The 24,342-nt window shown below is 32.1% G+C and overlaps 4 protein-coding genes across 5 annotated transcripts; 2 read left to right on the top strand and 2 right to left on the bottom strand.

Moving 5' to 3' along the window:
- Window positions 1–1,782: 1,782 nt before the first annotated feature.
- LOC105426879 (uncharacterized) lies at window positions 1,783–7,536 on the top strand. Of its 2 annotated transcripts, none has more exons than XM_011638281.3 (4): window positions 1,783–3,369; window positions 3,617–4,046; window positions 4,428–4,661; window positions 4,768–7,536. In XM_011638281.3, the coding sequence occupies exons 3-4, from the start codon at window positions 4,440–4,442 to the stop codon at window positions 5,731–5,733; spliced, it is 1,188 nt and encodes a 395-aa protein (XP_011636583.2). In that variant the 5' UTR covers window positions 1,783–3,369; window positions 3,617–4,046; window positions 4,428–4,439; the 3' UTR covers window positions 5,734–7,536. The 2 variants fall into 2 exon arrangements, with proteins under 2 accessions (XP_011636583.2, XP_011636584.2); XM_011638282.3 differs by having other exon boundaries at window positions 1,784–3,369; window positions 4,472–4,661.
- Window positions 7,537–7,688: 152 nt separating this feature from the next.
- Window positions 7,689–18,050, top strand: LOC105426881 (clavesin-2). Its single transcript, XM_011638285.3, has 7 exons — window positions 7,689–9,072; window positions 12,439–12,632; window positions 13,345–13,504; window positions 13,565–13,626; window positions 14,398–14,591; window positions 17,246–17,459; window positions 17,548–18,050. The coding sequence occupies exons 2-7, from the start codon at window positions 12,458–12,460 to the stop codon at window positions 17,751–17,753; spliced, it is 1,011 nt and encodes a 336-aa protein (XP_011636587.1). The 5' UTR covers window positions 7,689–9,072; window positions 12,439–12,457; the 3' UTR covers window positions 17,754–18,050.
- A 64-nt stretch (window positions 18,051–18,114) lies between these two features.
- LOC105426880 (putative serine protease K12H4.7) lies at window positions 18,115–20,856 on the bottom strand. The gene is made up of 10 exons (XM_011638283.3): window positions 20,336–20,856; window positions 20,074–20,255; window positions 19,782–19,965; window positions 19,656–19,704; window positions 19,458–19,593; window positions 19,272–19,338; window positions 18,961–19,174; window positions 18,733–18,868; window positions 18,329–18,498; window positions 18,115–18,243 (listed from the first exon to the last, which is right to left on the bottom strand). Exons 1-10 carry the CDS (start codon window positions 20,528–20,530, stop codon window positions 18,134–18,136), a joined length of 1,443 nt encoding a protein of 480 aa, XP_011636585.2. The 5' UTR covers window positions 20,531–20,856; the 3' UTR covers window positions 18,115–18,133.
- Window positions 20,857–20,901: 45 nt separating this feature from the next.
- Window positions 20,902–24,263, bottom strand: LOC105426882 (uncharacterized). Its single transcript, XM_011638286.2, has 4 exons — window positions 23,680–24,263; window positions 22,563–22,864; window positions 21,741–22,274; window positions 20,902–21,559 (listed from the first exon to the last, which is right to left on the bottom strand). Exons 1-4 carry the CDS (start codon window positions 23,929–23,931, stop codon window positions 21,232–21,234), a joined length of 1,416 nt encoding a protein of 471 aa, XP_011636588.2. The 5' UTR covers window positions 23,932–24,263; the 3' UTR covers window positions 20,902–21,231.
- Window positions 24,264–24,342: the final 79 nt, after the last annotated feature.

Genomic DNA, 24,342 nt, shown 5'->3' with positions numbered 1-24,342 from the left:
TTCCCACATAGTTTTTCCCATCCAGTTCCCACATAGTTTTTCCCATCTTCTTCCCACATAGCTTTTCCCATCTAGTTCCCACATAGTTTTTCCCACCTAATTCCCACATAATTTTTCCCATCTAGTTCCCACATAGTTTTTCCCATCTAGTTCCCACATAGTTTTTCCCATCTTCTTCCCACATAGTTTTTCCCATCTTCTTCCCACATAGTTTTTCCCATCTAGTTCCCACATAGTTTTTCCCACCTAATTCCCACATAGTTTTTCCCATCTTCTTCCCACATAGTTTTTCCCATCTAGTTCCCACATAGTTTTTCCCATCTTCTTCCCACATAGTTTTTCCCATCTAGTTCTCACATAGTTTTTCCCATCTTCTTCCCACATAGTTTTTCCCATCTTCTTCCTACATAGTTTTTTCCATCTAGTTCCTACATAGTTTTTCCCATCTAATTCCCACATAGTTTTTCCCATCTTTTTCCCATCTAGTTCCCACATAGTTTTTCCCATCTTCTTCCCACATAATTTTTCCCAGCTAATTCCCACATAGTTTTTCCCATCTTCTTCCCACATAGTTTTTCCCATCCAGTTCCCACATAGTTTTTCCCATCTAGTTCCTACATAGTTTTTCCCATCCAGTTCCCACATAGTTTTTCCCATCTAATTCCCACATAGTTTTTCCCATCTAGTTCCCACATAGTTTTTCCCATCTTCTTCCCACATAGTTTTTCCCATCTAGTTCCCACATAGTTTTTCCCATCCAGTTCCCACATAGTTTTTCCCATCGAGTTCCCACATAGTTTTTCCCATCAAGTTCCCACATAGTTTTTCCCATCTTCTTCCCACATAGTTTTTCCCATCCAGTTCCCACATAGTTTTTCCCATCTTCTTCCCACATAGTTTTTCCCATCTAGTTCCCACATAATTTTTCCCATCTTCTTCCCACATAGTTTTTCCCATCTAGTTCTCACATAATTTTTCCCATCTTCTTCCCACATAGTTTTTCCCATCCAGTTCCCACATAGTTTTTCCTATCTTCTTCCCACATAGCTTTTCCCATCTAGTTCCCACATAGTTTTTCCCACCTAATTCCCACATAATTTTTCCCATCTAGTTCCCACATAGTTTTTCCCATCTAGTTCCCACATAGTTTTTCCCATCTTCTTCCCACATAGTTTTTCCCATCCAGTTCCCACATAGTTTTTCCCATCTTCTTCCTACATAGTTTTTTCCATCTAGTTCCTACATAGTTTTTCCCATCTAATTCCCACATAGTTTTTCCCATCTTTTTCCCATCTAGTTCCCACATAGTTTTTCCCATCTTCTTCCCACATAATTTTTCCCAGCTAATTCCCACATAGTTTTTCCCATCTTTTTCCCACATAGTTTTTCCCATCTAGTTCCTACATAGTTTTCCCCATCTAGTTCCCACATAGTTTTTCCCATCTTCTTCCCACATAGTTTTTCCCATCTAGTTCCCACATAGTTTTTCCCATCTTCTTCCTACATAGTTTTTCCCACCTAATTCCCACAGTTTTTCCCATCTAGCTCCCACATAGTTTTTTCCATCTTCCCACATAGTTTTTCCCATCTTCTTCCCACATAGTTTTTCCCATCCAGTTCCCACATAGTTTTTCCCATCTTCTTCTCACATAGTTTTTCCCATCTTCTTCCTACATAGTTTTTTCCATCTAGTTCCTACATAGTTTTTCCCATCTAATTCCCACATAGTTTTTCCCATCTTTTTCCCACCTAATTCCCACATAGTTTTTCCCATCTTTTTCCCACATAGTTTTCCCATCTCCTTCTCACATAGTTTTTCCCATCTAGTTCCCACATAGTTTTTTCATCAATTCTCCGGTCACTGCTATAAACTATAAAGGCAAATTCAAATGATATTTACATGTTAACAGATCAGTATGTCCCTATTCGATCTCTTCGCACAATGTTTCTGAGGATTTCTGAGTGCGCATTTAATAATACGCGGATCGTCACGTGATATCTGTATTAATTGTCACAATGCAACGTTGGAACCTGGGAACATTATGAAAGAAAAATGAAATAAAAATGAAATTATGTGCAAGTATTGTACGAAAATTTACATAACCTAGTCGATAAGAGATTATACGATAAAACACAATAGAACATGAAAAACGTGGATTACAATGGAGATAAAAAACAGAAAAAGAGAAATTTGGCATAATTATATTAAAGAAAAAAACTTTATGGTAAGATGTCTTACTTGTAATAATATCATAAAAACGATAAATCCTCTTTGGATTTGGAAAAACATTTTGACATAAATCACGAAAAATTAATAAACGAAATAAAAACATTAAATCTACAGACCTAAAGGATTATTTTGAACCAAATAATTATAGTGCCAAGTGTAAAGCTTGTGGCGCAATTTTAAATTTAATCAATATAAAAAATTTATTTGAACATTTACACAAAGTTCACGAGATTGCTTTTACAACAGAAAAAGAAAAAACATAAGAAAATAAATTACAGGTGAAAAATGTCAATAGCCAGAACAAAAAAGGTAAATACATTTGATTAAATTTACTTTAAAATACAGAGTAAATGTGGTATTCTGGTTGTCGTGTCAACTAAGAGATCGTCAGAGGGTAACGTATCGGCAAGTAGCGGCGAACCTGAGCCTTAGGTTATAATAGGAATGGCCACGCTAATCAGCGAGCATACACAAACGCCAAGGGATGACGCCAACGCGGCACTGCAAGGAAGACGGGGACGCGGCGCAACGCGTGGAAATAAGAGGCGCGAGCGAGAGAGCGCATGGCGCAGAGAGAGAGAGAGAGAGAGAGAGAGAGAGAGAGAGCACTAGAGCGCACGCGGCGCAGGAGAGAGAGAGAGAGAAAATGCGCACACACAAAATAGACACCCGCGCACAGAATGGCGACACGCACTGGACACGTGCAGCGCACGAGGTTATACGGGAAGCACTCGCGGTGAGAATGACGCGAGATGATCACTCGCGAAGGAAGCGGCACTCGCGAGACTTGATATTTGCGATCGAGACCGTGTCGAGGCAACGACAATGCACTCGCGAGACAACTGCGACTTATGCACATAGAGGCGAACGACTGCGATAAGATGGCCGCTACGCTGCGCTAAGATGGCCAGGAAGATGGACGGAAGCACTACTCGAGTCGCAACACTAAGACTTGCTTCCGGCGGTATAGTTGACGCTGCGTAACGACGGATGGCGCGGGTAGCGAGACACGGGATGTGTTCCTTTATTCACTCCGAGTACTCATGCTATGACGTAATGGAAGTGTACTGCGGCTCGTTCCGTTTTAGTTTCGTGCGCTTTCTAACTGCTTCAAGGTTATAAAACGGAACGCAGTTGCAGTATGTTTCCAGTTTTTTAATAATAATTAATTTTAGGATAAAATATATACTTCTCCAAGTATTTAAAAACATTGTAAAAGCTAATATAAAAAGATAGTACACATAACTTTGAAATTTTACCCTTTGTAACCATTTTTATTTTTATAATATGACACAACATAGCTTTATCATAAAAATCGCTGTTAGCAGTCTAGCATAATATTTGTATTCATAGAATATAGCACTCAGGAAGATTTATATTTTTCAGCTTATCGCAAGAGACTGAAAAAGAAACATTGATGAAAAGAGAAGACACGAATAACAACATGAAATAATTCAGTTCGGAATAATCAAACTCAAAGCAACTAGATTCAAAGCAGGCAGAAAATTATAACTCTGAGGAATTAGATTTCAAACAATTGATCTCAGAATTATTTGACTTGAGGCAATTGAGCTCGGAGCAGCCAAATTCGAAACATCTTGATATAAAACAATCTAATTCGAAGCAACTTGACTTAAGATCTGTCATCTATATCAAAGAAGCTTTTGTCCAATACACTTGTGATTGAATCAAATGAAACATTAAGCTGCTCTATATTATCTTTACAAATAAAACTTATCAAGGAACCGCAGAAAAATTTATCTATTTTAATAAAGCACAACTTGAATCGGATGATGGAGCAAAATGTCTATATGAGGTAATATTTTTATTATTTTCGATTAGATATCACAATAGCACTCTTGCTAATATCTTAACTTTCTACACATCTCTCATATTCAAATATATTGTATTTAACTATCTTACTGTTATTAATCTTATGTATATAAGATAAATTAATATTATTATTTATTGATTAAACTAACCTTTCAATAAATGTGTAGAAAAATCAAGCTTGGTGTCAATTGCATCGAATTTTAAATTTTAAATTTTTTATTAAAAGATTTTAATTTGGTTTTAAATTTGAGTGATGATATACGATCAAATTTATAAAATTAAAATTAAGTATAATAATTTTTAAACATAATATTCTAAGTTAATATAAGCATCATAATTTAATAAAACATACTTTGTATTAAAGATATGATGTCGAATGAAATCAATAAAGCATTTTATAATCTATAGACAAAGATTAATTCTAAAAAGAAGAGAAACCAAAGAAGACAAGACCAAGCAGGAGGAGACATCAAATAATATCTCTTTATGTAGTAATAATGATTTGATGACTCAGGAAACTATGCATATCTATTCGGATAATAAGGAACAATTCATTCAGGAACCATTCACATCTACGCTAAATAAGTTTATGGAAAAGGTAATAAAATAACTGCAAAGTAAAAAAGAAATTTACAAAGCCAAAATTATCTGAGTTATTCTTTAAAACAATAATAACACAAATGTCATCTTTATTTTTCAATCAGGAATTAAATAAATTTCTGGAGCAGACACAACCGGTGAAACGAAAACGTGTAGAAAAGGATACTATGGATAGCATGGAATACAATGTACCTCGCAAAAAGCTGCAAATTCATGAAGATGTGAAGAGTGAAGCTTGTTCACCTATTTTGAAAAATACGACGAATGCAAATCGCAAACGCTTTTACAAAGCATCTTTTCCTTGCAATACATGTGTTGTAACGATATTATTATCAACATTCATATTGCTACTCTCGGTAATCTTGTATCAGAATCGGGAACGTAAACACAGCATGGAATATGCCAAAGCTGCTATCGAATTGAGGAACCAAGTTTTTGGTCAGGAAAATGCTATAGAAGACCTAACCGAAGTTCTCCAGCGTGACGAGCCTTTCTTACGGTTAATAATCCTATGTGGTGGCTCAGGTGTTGGTAAATCATACTCGGTGGATATTATAAGGCAAAATTTTGCGACATCGTTCTCCGTTCGTACATATTATCCTCCACTTAAACCTGTGAAGTTTTATAACAATTCTTTGTTACATCCAAGTCTAATCATCCTTGACAACTTGAAGTATAGTGATGTGCCAAGTGTCATAGAATTTTTGAAGGCACAAAATTTGGACAAATATGTGCATAGGAATAGTCGACACCTTACTGTGTTGGCCGTCTTCACTTTAGATCCGATGACCGAAGAGCAGTTTAATAATATTAACACCCGTGATACGCTTTTATATCAAACTCTGAACAGAATAAATCTCGAGATGCACAGGAATGATATTGATTCCACAATAATTCCCTATGATTTTTTAAGTGAGAAACACATAGAAAGATGCATTACAAACGCGGCAAGTAATAGCAATTTATATCTTACATCTGAACAGATTGAATTTATCAAAAAGTATCTACAACTAAATCAATCCGGTTGTAAGGGAGCTTATAGTAAGGTTCAGATAATCGCTAGGGAATAAGAAATAATTATATGATTCACAAAACAATTGAGATGAAATTACTGTGTACTCTCTGCGACTGAAATAACAAACCGAACTGAAATAACACTCGACTAATATCACATCACACATATCTTTTACATATATAATACATTGCTCAATTATATTATGGTAATCTTAAGATTATAGACAGTTCCTATCAATCGAATATATTTTTAAATGCATTTTTAATTAATTGAATCGTTGGTCGACCGTTACATTCTTTATTACGTAAGATAATTTTGATAATTGATGGAAAAAGATCGGGCTGTCAGTCTTATGGTGAAAGCCGACTTGGACACGAGTATGATATTCACGGTCCGTCGACTTGGACTCATGATGAAATTTTCTTGTACATTACTTCCGGATTGTGGATATCGCAGACGAGCGATGATTTTCGCGGGTGATGATGTGTGATGTCGCGTCACATACGTCCGGTGAAAATCGCGTAATCAGCATGCGGTTACGCGTGGCTAAACGAACTCATGTTGATTAAGATTCTCGGTATATATGTAATATCTCGGACTTTGCTTGAAATTTTCTTTCTGTAATTGCATTTGGAGTCAAGATTTGACGATTTGTGAGCGTTGAGTGATCAAACACGATATTACGTACGTTAAATAACGACACGTAATGCCCAAACGTAGATGTTATGTTGTACTATGTTGTTACCACCGATCGTTCTTATGCAACCGAAAAGTCGCTCGATTGTATTTAGTTTTTCCTTGTTTCCTTTTAGCTACAAGTAATTATGTCTAAGTAAGCATAAATAGCGTTTCCCAAGACGTAGAAGATAAATTTCTTTCGATCATATTATACAGTTAGCATTGCGGATGAAAATAAGTTGAAAAAAATTGCCAAAAAAGTGCCAAACCTTAGAAGAATAAAAACAAGAATATTCTTTTCATAATTTACATAAATTTAATAAATCAATGTATGAACAGATGTTGGATTACAATCAGTACAATTTATATTATAAATATTATATTTATAATATATATAATTTATATTATAAATATTATATTTATAATATATATAATTTATATTATTGTATTATATTTATATTATTGTAGTACATTTATATTATAAATATTCGTAAGATAGAGGTCTTTCAGAGAAGCATAAAATTTGAAAAGTTTTTTTTTTCTTTTGACTTTTTCTGTTTAATTTTTAATTTGTAGTAATTATTATATGCAGTTATAAATTTAAATTGCGGACAAATCAGAATTGTTTTATACTTGTAATATCTCTACAAAAAAATACACAATGTCACAAAGTTAATTACGTAACATGATAATATTTTTAAAATTTAAAATGTGATAATTATCATATATATAGAATATAAAATAATTATAATTATATTAATAAAATATATTATAATATATTATAATAATATATTAAAATATATTATAATATTAAATAATATAATATCATAATTATATTATATAATTATATATTATAAATTATTATAATATAATTAAATAATATTATAATATGATATTATATTATAATATATAATACAACATAATATAATTTAATTTCTGTAAATCAGTTCTCAAATAGAAAAAAATAAAAGAAAGCAAATGAAAGCGTTAAGCCGATAGAAGTTAACAGTAATTCCAGAGAGTAATTCCTACTCCATACGGTTAATAATCCTCTTACAATTAGATGTTGCAAGTTGCGGTCGACCGACGAACACAGATATAAATTAAATATTTTGTAAACGCATTCTTTATATGCATTAGCATTTACGTATCTTTTTAATATACAAGATTTTTTTAATTATCAAGATTTATTCAATCTCGTTACAATCCATTCATTTCTCCTTTAATTAAGCCATAATATGTAATTTCCGCGTGACGCAACTTCAAGTTGGATCCATCAATGTTAGAATTTTTGTTTCACGCACCTATGTGGCATTACGCTTCCAGGATAAAAAAGTATCTCTCATTTACTTGTTACGTGCGCCGATGAGAGATTGTGATGCAACTGGTCAGAAGTTACGTTTCTCGACCTATAACGCGCAAAGACTATGTATTACATCGCGGCACTCACGAATTCGCCCCTTTACTCCACTTCCCCGAATGTCTCGTGACGGGAAATAGAAAGTCCATATGTATATATATATTCACGAAAACGCGCGATTAATTTATTATAGCAATCTTGCGGCGCTCTTTCCCCCTTGCCGCCTCCATCCGGCGTGTAAATCCGCTACTGAAGAGAATCGGAGAACGTTTCCTGCTTACCAGAACGGAACTCTTTTACTCGTCTTTAACGATTGGCTAAGGTCGCGGCCATATCCTGACATCCTGTCAACCTGTCCCGTGCACGCTGACGCACGTGGATGCTCCATTCGCCGTTGAGGTGTCACCGAGGATAAACGTGAATGCAACCCAATAATTTTCAGCTTGATCACCGGATATCATTTTTTATATCCGTTTTTATGACACCGGATAATCATTACTTCCCTCGATTCGAGGAATTGACTTCTATCTGTAATGATATTGTCGAATTAACTAGGATCGGATTATCGCCACGTAAGATATAATAAAATTGGACTGATTTTTTTAAGCGTAATTATCCACGTTTCATTTGCCAACAAATTTACCCTTTAATCGATTGTTGTATTCTTCAAGTCATTCATTCTTCTTTTACTTTATATTGTATTTTTTTATTTCGTGCAATATGTCCTCAAGCAACATTGTAATAGTCATGTGTCGCAAAAATACATTAGCTGTTACAAGTAAAACAAAATATGTTTGTGGTATGTTAAGTTACAGGATTTTCTTTTCAGATTTACCTTCTATCAACCGGTTGAACCGGATATCCTTCAGGATGTTCGGGTCAACGTCTTGATTATCAGAACGGCGAGACGACGGCCTGTTTGTAGTAAGTGTGCAATCTCGAAAGATCTTATAAAGTTATTAGAATACTGCATATATAATATAGTTAATATATAATATATATAATATGTAATATATAATATATTTTGTTTCTCTCTATTCTTTTTTATAATTAATGATGCTACCTGTAACTATAAAAGAAGGTAAAAGATCTCGGTGAATGCTCGGCGCAGCTGCAAGTTCTCGTTTGAATTTTTATGGAAAAGTTGAATTACCTTCAATTCTCGTCGTGTATCGAGAACAAAGGCGAGGTCACCTTCTTGTACCCCAAAGGATCCGCGAGGATACTCTTGTTCGCGAAATGCGATTGGAAACGTCATTGAAGAGGAAGGGCGACGCTGGAAATTATAAAAGAGCGAGCGTCCAGCGAGAGTGGGGCAGTCACTTCCAAGTGTGCATCTGGGGCACTACGATCGGGGTACGTTCACATAATCATCGTATAGGACATATATCTCTTTAGAGTAGAGTGACATAGTTGACAGAGTTAAGACATAGATCTCTATCACTTCGATCTCGCGCGGTTCCTCAAGAAGCAAATTAAGTAACTGTAGGAAAATAGGATTCTAAAATTTCTTTATGTAATATACGCATAGAATTTTATTTTTAATCTGAATCTTCCTGCAGAGATGATCTGTTTTTTTTTTTTTTACATTATTAACTTTAAAGTGCAACAATTTTAATATCTTCTTTCAGATACAAATGTGAATGAAAAAAATTTTGTAAAATTGAGTTTTAGAAAAATGAAAATAATAAAATTTTAACTAATTTTTATCTCAGTTTATTTTATCAAAATCTGAACATAAATTTTGTCTTAAAAACCGATACTTATACATATTTAATATTCTATAAAAATATTAATTTCTGTAAAAATTTGTAAACAAGAGTATATAAATTCTATATAATTTTATTTAATATTTTGAGTCAATTATTTTGTGTAATGTTTTAATCTTATTTCTTCATAATAGTGTTTTAAAATACGTGTTAAATTTATAATTACAAACATTAAAAATTTGTAATTACAAACACCTTTCGATAAACGAAGTTTCCTTTTTATTGAAGAGTGATTAAATGATACAGAAAGAACGATTTTGCTGGCAAATATCAAAATTTATTAGATGCAGATCTGAAAATAATTTCCTTGAGTCTTCAAAATTATTATATATTATGATCAAATTATTATGTACGATTCAAATTCAAAGAAGATCAAAAGAAGAGAGCAGAAAATTTTTGCAGTAATTTTTATCATATTTTTAAGCGTCCTTATAATAATTTAGATTGTAATTTAGATCTAATAAAATTCTATTTTTAGATTTGCATCTAATCAAATTTTTAGATTTGTCAGCAAAACTATTCTTCCCGTGTATGTTTAAAATATTAATATTAATATCCATTTGATCATTCATTGATTTTTTGATCATTCACTCATCTAAACAGTAAGTTACATTACTCGAAAGGGTTACACGTCATTATCATACGACAAGAACATAATGATATTGTTTGTGACGTGAACATTAGGCTATCCCATCACGTTCAGCAGAATAATTTGTCGGATCGATAAACGTCGCGCGAATCTTAATCGAGCAATGATCTTCGGAGCGACTTGTCCTTGATCGTAAAGGCCGTCATTACTTAAACCGTCATTACTTATAGGTCAGGAATATGGGGCGTGCGATTTGTTATGGGTGCAAGTGGTTCTCCTGAAGAAAATTTAAATATCAGAAAGATCGGGATTCGTTTGTGCTTGATTTCATTTGAAATCAAGCACAAACAGATAATGATAACGTAATTGCTGCAATAACGTAAACGCTGTGACATAATCATAATCGTAATACGCGACGAGAAACGTAATATAGAATTACGTGATTTTTATCTTACGATAATAAGCAATAACGTTAAGTTTCCTCGGGCTGAGACAAAAATGGAAAGGACGGATATATCGGCGTGATGTAATCGACGTAACGTATTCTCGTATTGAAAAAAAGCTCTCTATGAGCGCAATCGACGTCGGAGAGATGAAAGCTCGCGAGTAGTGACGCGTTAAGTGGCACTTTCTACGCGGAAGAAGACGGCGTATCCTTAACTGGCTCCATCATAGTCATAATATAGCGTGTTTTGTACGTGTTTTCTATCGCGATTATGCTTCATTGACGTAAGAGGCTAGATACAAAACTGATATAACATATATGGGAAGAGCGATCTTGCTAAAGTGTCTAAACATTTCAGATCAGATACAGATCTGAAAATAATTTTGTTGTCCCACTAAAATAATTACATTCAAACTAGTAGTTGCCAAAAAGTAAAACATTTTTGCAATTTTATCAATACGCTCAAGCATTTTACATAATAACTTTTCATGACAACTCAACGAAATTATTTTCAAATTTGTATCTGGCAAAATTTTTAGATTTTTCTGCAAAACTATTCTTTTCGTGTTTCTACGATTCGCTATTTTTCTTTGAACTTTTTATCAACAATTTCTGAAAACTAACGTGTATCTTATTGATACAATTAATTTGCCGACAAATCTCTGTTTCTATTCCTCGAACGGTAACATAATTTTACGGATATTACGTACGTTAGAATTTTTATGGGTCCAGTGTGCGAAACACGAAGGTGGTATTGCAACAGGATTATACAATCTCATAATTATATTCGCTCTGGACACGCGGACGTTCGTAATTGAAAAAGTAGAAGGAACTGATTGCGAGACAAGGGGATATATATCTTTCAATAGAGGATCTCTTTCAATAATAAATGCATTTAGACAAGAGAAAGCGGGCAGCTCATTGTGAAATAGTTCTCGCTACATACAACGTTCCAATTTTTTAAAGATGTTTCTCATATCTTCAATCTGCTTCGCATCGAGAGGCAAGGAAAATCGAATCGCGAACCGTTATCGCGATAGTTCAAACAAAACGGAATAAGTAAAGTAGGAATAATGAAGTATCGTGACGAGACGATAATTGACACCACGTCCCCCCCGGGGGCTGCGTGACGCGGTTTGTTTCGGTGAACAAAGATGGGTGAACAACCGACTCACAACATTGCATAATCAGAGAAAGCGATTGTGAAACAGGCCGGTACACACGCCAGGCACCCCGAGTTAAGCACGTGGTTCAAGCGCGATGGTGCATGCTAATCGTTATGTCATAAACTGACGAAAGGTCCCAAGAATTCCCATTTAATCGGTCGACAACGTAACCGATCTGCTCTCAGAGAAGTGAAAGAGACGCACGCTTTCTTCCTGACGACTTTACCGCTAGTCACCGCGACTTTGAACAGAAACTAGGTCAGCCGGTCAGAAAATCGTATCGTCTGGCCAGTCGGAAGAAAGTGAAAACACTCATCATCGCTTGCATAATTAAGGAAGATTATTATGGGGAAATAACACGGATGATAAATGAGAAGAAACTCTCGCTAAACACGCTAAACAATATATATATAAAAGAGGGATCACTGTACTATGTATTTTATTTTAAGAAGTCTACAATTTACATTACCGTACAATCATACAATCATATATCTAAATTAAAAGTAAATTTAAAATAAATAAAATTTAAAGTGTTATATTAAGGTGTTACATTTTTTCGATTTTTTTTTCCTTTTCTTCGTAATTATATTTTGTTTCTTTAAAACAATTATTAGTATTCGCAAGATAAAAATATGGCAATGAAAAGTATAATTTTTGATAAGATCCAAAAATCATAATTTTAAATCTCTTTTTGAAGAATATATAAAAATGTTTTCAGATCTGTGTATAATTTGAATTGACTTTGATTATTAGATATCTTTCAAAAAGCAAAATGGGAGCAGTTGAATGGGTAATCGATGAAGATAAATATGAATGTAGTCTCTCGGCGGAGACGCAGAAGATTGCCAAAGATGAACTCAGAGAGGACAAAAATACCAGGGATCAGGCTCTCGAGCAAATGCGCAATTGGATCAAGATGAATCCGCGCATTCAAAATTGTCGTCTCGGTAAGGCTGGATTACTAAATAAACATGCATTAGTATAAAAAAAAATGGATCATATTTTGCAATTTACGACTGAAAAAACGTTAACAGTACTTGAATTTAAATAATAATACGTAAGCATGTAGATGCATGTATACGTATGAATCAACAAAAAACTGAAAATCTATTTATTTAATTTCTATGGACGAGCAAGTTTTAAAAGACACCTATAATTAATCATTTTCATTTTTGAATTTAAATAAATTCAAAAAAACATGTTTGACCTTTGTTGCTGTCGATTACTTGTGGTTGTTGAAAAGATAGCAGTCAAAAGCTGTTTTCCTCTTTCCTCAATTCAATAATATCAATTAAATTTCCGTAAGAAATGTTTATTGCGAAAAATATTATCTCAGAAAGGCCAAAAATATTTCTTTAATTTAATCTTTAATGAATTTAAAAATTAAAAAGATTAGTAGATACTTTAAACTCTACCCTCGTGAAAAACCGTGAATTACCTATTTTAAATAATAACATTACATAAATTTTAATTACTTTACACCATAATAATTAAGCGCGTAATTAAGTCCGTAATAATAATAATATAGATAATAATTAAGTCCGTAATTTCTTCATATTTGATTTTATAAAACTTTAGGAGATTGTCTTGAAATGAAATTTTAACAATCAGATCTTGGGTTGATAATTAAACATTCGACATTAATTTGTCGTCTTTTAGATGCACGATTCTTGCTAAAATTCTTGCGATGCAAAAAATTCAATGTCCCGATGGCTCAAGAAGCCACTGAAAGATATTTGTTGCTCCGTCAAGTGTATCAGCAGGCATTCCATAAGTTGGATATCACAGAGCCTAATATGGAAGACTTATTGTCATTGGGGTGAGTATTTCTTAAATTATACTTTTATCATTGGAATTCGTTTGTAATCTTCTCTTTTAGATATCTTTTTGCTGCTCCTGGTCGCGATGCGAAAGGCCGCCGAATTATAATTGCTAGACCAGGTATGCGTTGGTTATTTTCGTACATAAAATTTGAATATTATTGAATATTATTTGAATATTATAAAACATAAGTAGTACATCCCTCATAATACATGAACTATAGTACATGAATATAGTACATGAACTATACATATTTAATGAATATTAAAACGCTGAATATCCGTCATGTCATCATTTTTATCAACGTAATTTACGAATTTTAACATTTCTCAAAATGTTTATTCGATCAGAGAAATTAAATCACACACTAGTATCGTTAAAAGTAATTTGTTAAAATTCTTGCGTATGTTTAATATATTTGTGCTTATATCGCAAAAGTTGAGCTCATAAATGAATAATTTCTCTATTTAATTAGCGAAAGAGAACATCTGTGTACATTATTTTGCATTTACGTTTGGTAATATCTTCTCGAAAGAATAAAAATATAATTACACAAAAAGAATGAATTTTCTAAAGTATTTAAAAGTATTTAAAAGATTGATCGTATACAGATTTGAAAATATTTTTGTTGGGCCATCAAAATAATGATTGAACACATTTAAATTACATGATGATAATACTAGAAATTATTTGATATTCTACAAATCAATTTGAATGTTGTGTGTAAATATATTCTTCGTTCTTTCCGTGTAGAAAGTGTCTTTAATAAAAATATATTCACGTAAACTCTACGTTTATAAGACGTCTAAGTTTATACGTAATAATTTTCGGTGTTTCTCTCCCAACGCATTTACCTCGTTTACTAATCACTACGTACAATTTCCGCCCAAGGCGTATTTGATCCTCACAAATACACGAACGTGGACATGTGCAAAATTCATGCCATTACTTATGAGGCATTGATGGAAGACGAAGAGAATCAAGTACGTGGCTTTGTACATTTCGCCGACGGTGCCGGCGTTAGTTTCCCTCATCTGACGCTTTTCACTCCCAAAGAAGCAGTGCGCATCGTGAAAAATGGCGAGGTATGATTTATTTCTGCCCAGTCCATATAAGTATAGTCTGTATAAGTAGTAAAATTAAGTCTAAAATTAATTAATAAAATTCAATCTCTTAATTTAACTTATCGATAAGTACAACAATATAATAGATAATACTTCACAACTCAAATTCATTAATTTTAATCTTTTTTTTATTTGTAAATTCTCTTTAATGGAAAATTATTAGTATAAATTTATATACATATTTTTTCAAATATAGACTTTTAAATATTAACGATTCTCTATATTTGATAATTAATCAAATTATTTATTATTTCAAAATTTTGTTTAAAACTTTTCATAAATGTTTATCTTATTTCTAATATTGGATATGTCAATTTTATGCAATGTTAAATGGTTACGTTTTTTTTTTTTAATTCTATACATGTCTCATTGAGTCAGTAAATTGTTGCGTTTAAATCTTCGCGAAAGTTTTCATCATTAACGCGTAATTCATTTAGCTGCGAGTCTGGACCAAGGACGATGTCACGTAATAAAATTTCATCATATTTCCCAAACCGTAAGTCATAAAAACCGGTTTTTCAATCTCATCTTTCTTGTCTATTAAGTAGACATCTTTCTTGTTTACTTAGAAGTTATTTGAAGAAATAAAATAAGTTAAACAAAAATTTTTTGCTTTCAGAAACAATATTATTAGAAAGAATTAAAATAGATTCCCACTCTAACTATAGCATAATTCATTACACTAATTAGATCAACAATTTACGAAGAATGTATTTTACTTAAATATTTAATCATTTAACAATAAGATTCATCTAAATAATAATCTAGATAAAGATATTAAAAAAATCTTACTTAAAAAAATTTATAAAATCAAATTGCATTTTTCACATGCTGATTGATTCTTCTACTATACGCTGTATTTAAATAATATCACGAACAGTTGTCGTCAAGGAAATTGTTAATTTTTATAATATGATGATTAGAAAGGCTAATAATGATAATTATATGGCAATTTTATCTGTGTTTGCGATGAATTTGATATTAATTGATTTGAAAAACATATCATTCAGTGTTTTCCTCTTGTAAATTATAATTATATTCTGCTGCTGAAATATTATATATTTCTTGCGCATTTTAAATTTCTCCTTAACGTAATAACCGCAATTAGAATTAGATTCTATCTTAAATTGTTAAACAATAATCAAAATCTACAATAATCAAAAACTACAAATTAAAAATTTAAATTATATAAATTTATACTAATTTGTGCTTATTGCCTGTTGCTTGTTATGCGCTATCCATAAAAAATACAAAAAATGCGCAAAAACAAAATTATAACAAAGCATTTCTGAGCAAGCCTGAATTGTAAAACTTAACAAATTTATCATTACACTTGCAAATATATCATTACACTTGCAAATAAATGTATAATTAAAGCTCTGGGTGATTTCTAATGTTTCGTTTGCATTTCGTTTGAAATTATAATTATCTTAACCAATTTATGCAAAATTTAGAAAACTATGCGATTTCTTTTTCATTATATATATTTGCCGAGAATATTACATGATAATTAATTTTAGAGTTTTAAACTGTTTCTATAAACATCAATTAACATATATAAATATAAATTACGATTTGAAATCATTTTAATTGATAAATAGAAAATAGGCCAAATAAATGAGCAAATTGGATGGTTAAATAAATGTTTAATTAGAAAGAATAATAAGTGACGGAACATTTTGACTTAACTTAGTCATCATCATCCGTTCATATAAAAGAATGAAATTTAATAACATTATTAGTAAAATTATGAATTAAAATTAAAACGGTGATAAAAGGAGGATTTTTAGAATGCATTATAAAACCAGCATGTAAATCAATTAACAAAGAAAGCTCAGCTTGTATTAACTAATAAATAGAAAATGTAGAAGAAAGATCAAATAAACGAGCAAATTGTTATTTAATACGAGCTGAATTCTTTGTTAATTGTTTAAAAATTTTATTAAATTAAATCAAAACTTGACAAACAATTGTCACAATTACTAACAGAGAAATGATAATATTCGGATTTCTTATATTTATTATATTTCTAACATTTATGTGAAAATTAATAAATGTAATATTATATATTACAAATATATTATATAAATTAATATTAGAAATTAAAACTTCAAATTACATTTCAATTTACGATAAATACTAGTCTTACAAAGTAAAAGAAATAAAATTATTTATAATAAAAAATAATACATATTTATGAGCTAAGAAAGAACAATGGTAGCTGAAGTAAAAAATTAAAGAAGTTAACATTATCCCTCTATTTGAATAATTATGCAATTACGGGCTTAAATGTGCAATTTTTAAATAACAAATAATTAATTGTACTTCCTCTATAATTTTGAAACTATGATTTTGATATTTTTATATGAGAAATTTTTACCTTAAAACATCAATATCTTTATAATTATTTTTAAATAATAATAATAATTAATTTCACGTAATAGTAATATAATTATATTTACGGACCTTCTGTTAATATATTATAAAAACTACAGAAAGATATATTATAAAGATATTACATAAAAACTTTTGATAAGTTTGTATGTATAAATGCTGTAATAAATAAGAAACCAATATAATAAATGAGTGAAACGATGATAACGGTTTCCTTTCAGCGTACTGTACCGATGAGACACAAGGAAATCCACGCGATCAACGCGCATCCCTCGGTGAAATTCGCCCTGGACTTCGGGATGTCATTGATTTCCGAGAAAATCAGGAATCGCGTAAAACTTTACACAAGTCTCGAGGACGCCATTAACAATAAAATGAATGTGAGCATGCTTCCCAAGGAGTACGGTGGTACCATCCCTATGAAAGAGATGATCGGTAATTCACCCTAATTACAATTTCCTGTTGTTACCGTTAGGGAAGAATAATAAACTAAACTCTCTTTCAATCACTTGTCCCGACATAGATTTATGGCGTAAAGAACTGTTGGAGATGAAGCCGCTATTAATGAACAATGATAAGATGACGGTCTATCTCGAGCTGTACTCGGAGAAAGCGCGGGAAGGCGCGGTCTCGGCATTGAAACAAGGATTCGGTTGTTCCAGCGTGGGCTCCAACGACACTACTATGTGCGGCATAAGCGGTTCCTTCCGGAAACTCGAAGTCGATTGATATTTGCTGCATCGATCAAATGCTATCTCTCTCTTCTTATAAATATGTCTTTTTTACTTAGAGATAAGAGGCAGGGGACGGTCGAGATACGGACTGGTTGGAAATCGCACAGAATTTTAGATTAGTTCTGGTATCAAGAGGATGTAATTTTATTTTTGTATCTTTATCTAAATTACAATACGCAGTACAATCGATATATACTATCTAGATATTGCACCATCTATCGCATTATATAGCAAGTGTTGTACATAATCTTTTTGTTAATGGTTCACAATTAAAACGGCAAGAAACATATAATTTTATTGTATATTTCCTGTCCTAAAATCCAGCAACGAGTGTATTCGTAGAAAATTCAACAGAAACGAACTTCTGTGATTTCCTTATGAGGAAAGCCATTTGCCGATTATTCTGCGAATTCTTGCTCTAGCATTTTTCAAATCAGCCGAGTCCGTGGCTACGTCGCTATACATATCGCGACAGTGGGAAGCTCCTGTAAAATGTTAAATTATTATAGTAATTTCGTGTAAAAAAATGCAAAGTATTTTTTTGTGTTTTTCAATACATTATTTAATTACCTTTAATGACAATAGCGGGAGAATAAGCATTTAGATCTTTAAGCACTGACAGTGAATGCCACGGGTCGATATCGCCGTTCGTGAAAATGACGTTTCGTAAAGCCGGTAGCCATCCCCCGTACATCAAATTCGTTCTTTTCACTCGTGAATCCAATATGTTTTTATCATTACTGAAATCAATCTTAATGTTATTATTTCTAAATTGTCACTTTTCACCATTAAAATTCAATATTTCTTTCGACAGATAATTTATGTATGATTAACATTTACGTTTGGTAGTTGAAAAGACACGTTGTGAAGAAATATTTTGATACATGATGGAAGTATCAGACATTTGCAAATTATAAATGGAAGTGAATATATTCGAATGAAAAAAATTATACATTTTTATTTTTTAAACTTACTAATCACCGTATAAGTCAATGCACATATTGATATAATAACTTAATGGGCACGTTCCAAAGATAGATTTCTTTTCTGAGTATGTCGTTTGGTAGTAACCATATTCTGTGCAGGTCTGATGATACCACTGCCTCATCACTGTATAATAAAAATCATTCTTTATCGTCCAAAGCGTCTTATACGATATGCAATTTAATTTATTCTATTAGTTAGTCGACATTTTAACTCACTACTCTCAGCTCCCGGCGAGTTCCATGAAGTCTGTTGGTAATACTTTATGTAATTATTGTAATTTATATCGAGACATTCATATTGATTGGAGACGAGGTGTGCGAGTCTTTGCACAGGGCTGCCTAAATATTTTGCTGTCATTCTATCACATAATGCTGCGATCCTACTTCGACCGTTCTCGATTCTGTCAGTTTGAACGGTTCCGGCGAATATCTAAAGTTTGAATAAAAATAAATAATAAGCTAGATGTAGTAATATCATCCGTTGTGATAAAATATGTATCGTAAAATATGTATCGTAAAATATGTACCCCCGTCAACGAATTCATTAAATAACCAATATCATTTGGAGATTTTACATCGGGCACGTTACACAAGCTGAAATAATAAAAAAATTATTATTCCTTATTATTATTAGTTATTGCATGCATTTTTACTGTTTATTTTTTTTACTTTTTATTATACAATTGCATGCGAGTTTCAACATTTAAGCTTACTTGAAGATACGTTTAAGCTCACTAGGACCGTTTTGCGTGGATAATAAATTCTCCACCGTTGCGAATGCAGTTCTTATACTCTCGACACAATTTTTACTATATCTACCGAGCGATCTTGTTACGACCTCGTAATATTCTATAAAATTAAGTATTCTTAGTAATATTCTTTATGAATATCTATTCAATAAAATAATTTACCATAGAAATCTGCTTTTGCCTGTACCGGTGCGCTGCTGGCTAAGGCGCCCTGTAAAAGATATTCTTGTCTGTTTTTATATTTTTTTTATTTCTTAAAATATAAATATATCAAGAAAATAATGATACTTGAATAAGATGAGGATATTTGAGGCGTGCCCACGCTGCCATGTTTCCAGCATAAGAACCACCGAATACTATTACAGTGCTCTTTTCCAAATTCTTCTCTTTCTTCTTCGTTTCGATGAAATAAGCAAGATCAGCAAGCGCCTGATCGACGTTCAAATATTGCAGACTCTCTGCGCTAGTATCCCTAAATTTATTTCATAAAATATCGATTTAGAAATTTCTGAATTTTGGATAATGAAGAAAAACTACTTTTTTTTAAAAAAATTCGTATCATAAAGTACGGATTATGTACTTTGTTGGTCTGCTCTCTCCGTAAAATCGATGTTCGGTATAATACATTAAAGCACCGTATTTCATTCCGAGTTCGTACATTAATCCACCTTGCAAAAATCCATCTGTTATCTCCCATTCTCCACCAATTATGATCAAGATAGGACCGTTTTTCTTCAGAAACGCGGAGTTTTCTTTATAACGCTGTAGAACAATCGATAAACGTTAATTCTTAAAAAAAAGATATCTTAAAATAAGGGTGATCGGATGACGACAATAATTACCATCGACCAAGTGCGATTATCGCGATGATTGAAATGGTCGAGTGGTTGGGTGATCCAACCCTCGATTACAGTGTTGGCTGCACTTGCGAACGGCTCTGGATCCTCTAAACCTTTATGAAAAAACCCGCGGAACTCTACCCCATTGACGAAGGGATGGGCCGAACACAAAATTAATAATATATTTAGTATAATCATGATCGGCTTCTCCTTTTAAATGTAGAATAGGAAACGATCGTTTAGTTCCCAAAGCACGTTAAATAAGCGCTAAAAAGCGACTGATTAATACTTATCATTTTCTTCAATTATGACCGGGCGATATTGATATGAATATCTTTCCACAACACCCGATAACGTTGCACACGACAATTACTACATTACTTCCAGAAAGCGGAAAACAATACTTTGTGATTAAATAACTGCGAGCGAAAAGATGCATGGTGATTACGAAATGTCTATCCATTGAAACATTCGATTGCTCTGTAAATACAGGTGTATCTTTATCGTGTGATAAGCGATGTTAACGATTAAATGCAAATTTACGTAACATATATTTCAAATAAAAATACTTAATCTCTATATTATTTTATTTATATTTTACATTGTCGCAGGCAAACAATTGACTCAGTTGTTGATCAAGTTAGAACTACTGTACAAATACAATAATTAATAATTACGTAAAAAAAAAGTAATTTGTTACTGAAATTGAAACTGACTAAATATTGATACAATATAGTATTGTTCATATCACTTTCGTATGTTCAATAAAATTATTTCTTCGATATTAAAATTACAGCTGCTCGATTTGTCTTCACAATCTTCTTATATTCTTTGGATTTATTCTTTAAGAATATTTTTTTAAATATTTCTTTCCGAAAGGAAAGCTGCTTCTCATTTTTCTACTTTTTCTTCCTACGTTTTTTAAGAGAAGGTCCATTAGGTGCATCTTCTTTATTCTGGCTTTCATGGTTGTCATGGTGGGCTCTCTTGCGATTCAATCGATGGTGCTTCTTAGACGATATTTTGATCTTAGAACTCCTTACGCTTGCGTTCCTTTTCTGTTTATTATCACGCGAGAATTCTTGCAAACTGTTTCTTCTTGTAGAATGGGAACGTTTTGCCTTTGAATCTTTCGAAAGATGACCTAATTCAGTCTCGGGCGATTCCGACCACCTCCAATCGCGATCTTTTTTGTCATCGTCTCGATCTTCCCATTTAGACTTATTTCTAGCAAATAAATAAAAAGAAGATTAAATAATAAAACTTTTTTTTTATATTTTATGTTTTATAATCTTACTTTATTATTATTCTGCGTTATGTTCAATTATGAATTTTATTAATGAGATAATTTTTTTTTTATATATAAGATGTGGTAAAATTGCAGCATAAAATAAATAATAACACAAACCTGTGTTCACTTCGCCTGCTATTATTTGAGTCTTGAGATAAGTTTTTTGCTCGGGGTGGACTCTTGATGTTGTACTTATTTTGCGGATTTCTGAAGGTATGAAGAAAATTACAATATTTGCTACCTTTCGGACATTTAGTCATACCGCAAACGGAGCTTCTCCAAGATGTCAAGCTGACAAACTCGCAATTGAGTCGTTTGCCACCGTACCAGCGTCCCTTCAGATTTCTCCAAGCCCTAGCCGCTTCTCTCTCTGTATAATACTCGACATACAGATTACCACGCAAGTGAATTTCCTTATTGCAGCAACACTTAAGGGTTTTAATCCTGCCAAACGATTCCAATTCACTTACTACGTCCTCGTAAAACTCACAAAAATGTTTCCATGTTTCTGAATTTTCAAACTCGAGAGCCACATCAGTGTCATATTCCGCCAAATGTTTCTCAAGAGAAAAATGTGAATAGAACCCGGGTATTAAGATCACTTTGCTCAGGAAGATTTTACGATGGTTCTTAGAACATGCATTTCCAAATCTTAAACATATTAAAAATTTATTATATATAAATATAGATTTTTTTTTTAAATGAAGATAAAAATACATTTAAATGAATGATCGGTTTTTGTTTGATTAAAATGTTTTGATTCCACATCTAAATTGATTTAGATTTACTTCAATTTAAGTTTAATTTAATACAAATAAAAGATATGACAAAATCACTCTTATTGCTTCAATATATTTCAAGTATTGTTATGAATAATTAACAAATCATAATATTATTATATCGTCGGTTAGTATGGATATTATAAATATCCATACTAACCGGCAAGCACCTGTTTTCGCGAAAAATGGACAGAGTTCTTTATTAGGTTGGTTATCAACGACTTCTCGCAAAATTTCGGGCGTTTTCATTCCGTTATCAATATAATCGTTGATTTCTTTCTGCAATTGTTCCTGTTGGCGAAGTTGCTCCTCACGCTTTTTCCTTTCTTCTTCTTTTTTCTTTAAAATTGCTGCACGCTTTGCTTCAAATTTTTCTTGAATCTTCATCCTTTCCTCAAGTTTCTTCTGTTTCTCCTTTGCTCTTTGTTCCTGAAGCACTTGCCATTCCTTCTGCACTCTTATCTAAATAATTAAAAAATAATGGCCAATTATAAACTATAATAGTCTACTTTAAATTCGTAATTTGGAAAGATAGGTTCATTCAAAAAACCTTACATTATTACTTTCGCAATTGTAGTAATCATATAATATATGCAAAAAATTTTATTTACATTTACTATTACATTTTATATTTTTTTTTACAAAATCTTTATTACTTGAGAAGTAACGTCATTAAATGTATGTGCTCGAGAATTATGTCTATCGCGGGCAGATATAGTAAATAATTCTGTCCCGAAAATTTTACGTGGTCCAATCATTGATTAACACATCGGTACAATCTAGCCTCTTTCTGTATGAAAACAGTAATATTAACATTTATTCAAACGTTCGTCAAAATCACGTAAACTCAAACATATAAGCACAAATAGTAAACAAATATAAATATAGAAAAAGTTGGTCTCCAAAAATTCACCTAAAATTATTTTATAATAAAAAGTATAAACTACTTTTAATTATTTTAACATATTGAAAAAAAAAACGTTTTGCAACGTGGTATAATTTTATACATGATAACGGTTAAACACGTAATCGATAATCGATTATTCGAGATATCGATGTTCTTTTGTATAATAATATTTTCTTGTAAGTTTCTGAAATGTGCAAAAGAATATTTTTATCGAATATTTTTATCGAATATATATAAATTTTTTTAAATAAACTTTAATTTCGATTATACAGATGTTTTAGAGATTAAATATAAAGAAACATATGAAGAAGTCAATATAAATTAAATGTATTAAAAATAATATGTAATTATAAAACAATTATATATTTACCTCTTCTTCCAGCCAAAGTCTCTCTCGTTCCGCATGCTTCTCTTGTTCTTGCGCTTCTTTCTCTTTTTCTCGCTTTTCTTCTTCCGCGGAAAATTTTAAATACTCCATATTGCTCTCCAGTGCTGCCCTCAAGCGTTCTTCATTAGCGTCGCGTTCTATTGCAATTTTACGTCGTATACGTCTTCGATGCTCTTTCTTTGCGATACGACGCCACTGCTTATGACTCAGTTTCATCAAATGATGTTCTTCCATCCTCACGCATTCTTGGGAACAACGATAAGTATGGTCAACAATGTATGAAACACTCGAAAATAATCACGTTGAAATGGACCGGTGACCGACTATTAACATCGGTGTACGACTAACGTCCGACGCCATATTGATTTCCGGACAACAAAAGATGTAACCGGCTGATCGTCGGTACATAAAATCTTGAGATAAAAAGATGTTGATTACACGAAAGTTAAAGATTACATTGAAGAATATTATTTGATCCATCAATGCTTATCGAATTGCAATCTCGAATTTTATTTAAATCCTGTATTGATTTGGGATTTTGAAGATCATATTTTTGTTAATCATATTAATGATGGACTTAGTCCATTTGTTTTACAATGATGTATTCTTGACAATAACGCGCATTTGTAATATCTAATATGTATA

The sequence above is a fragment of the Pogonomyrmex barbatus genome, unplaced genomic scaffold, assembly GCF_055798465.1.
Source record: "Pogonomyrmex barbatus isolate J1 unplaced genomic scaffold, ASM5579846v1 scaffold11, whole genome shotgun sequence".
Classification (NCBI taxonomy): domain Eukaryota; kingdom Metazoa; phylum Arthropoda; class Insecta; order Hymenoptera; family Formicidae; genus Pogonomyrmex; species Pogonomyrmex barbatus.
Note: the sequence above shows the minus strand (reverse complement) of the source record. Positions and strands in the feature narration are given on the sequence as shown.

Excerpts from the sequence above, each read along its gene's own strand:
- LOC105426879 (XM_011638281.3), top strand. The coding sequence starts at position 4,440 with ATGAAATCAATAAAGCATTTTATAATCTATAGACAAAGATTAATTCTA. Across the intron at positions 4,662-4,767 it reads TAAATAAGTTTATGGAAAAG|GAATTAAATAAATTTCTGGA; the intron begins GTAATAAAATAA and ends TTTTTCAATCAG.
- LOC105426880 (XM_011638283.3), bottom strand. The coding sequence starts at position 20,530 with ATGATTATACTAAATATATTATTAATTTTGTGTTCGGCCCATCCCTTC. Across the intron at positions 18,869-18,960 it reads CTCGCCGGGAGCTGAGAGTA|TGATGAGGCAGTGGTATCAT; the intron begins GTGAGTTAAAAT and ends TTTATTATACAG. Across the intron at positions 18,499-18,732 it reads ATTGACTTATACGGTGATTA|TAATGATAAAAACATATTGG; the intron begins GTAAGTTTAAAA and ends GATTGATTTCAG.
- LOC105426881 (XM_011638285.3), top strand. The coding sequence starts at position 12,458 with ATGGGAGCAGTTGAATGGGTAATCGATGAAGATAAATATGAATGTAGT. Across the intron at positions 13,505-13,564 it reads GAAGACTTATTGTCATTGGG|ATATCTTTTTGCTGCTCCTG; the intron begins GTGAGTATTTCT and ends CTTCTCTTTTAG. Across the intron at positions 17,460-17,547 it reads CCCTATGAAAGAGATGATCG|ATTTATGGCGTAAAGAACTG; the intron begins GTAATTCACCCT and ends GTCCCGACATAG.
- LOC105426882 (XM_011638286.2), bottom strand. The coding sequence starts at position 23,931 with ATGGAAGAACATCATTTGATGAAACTGAGTCATAAGCAGTGGCGTCGT. Across the intron at positions 22,865-23,679 it reads GACTTTGGCTGGAAGAAGAG|ATAAGAGTGCAGAAGGAATG; the intron begins GTAAATATATAA and ends TTAATTATTTAG. Across the intron at positions 21,560-21,740 it reads AGCAGGCGAAGTGAACACAG|AAATAAGTCTAAATGGGAAG; the intron begins GTTTGTGTTATT and ends TTTATTTGCTAG.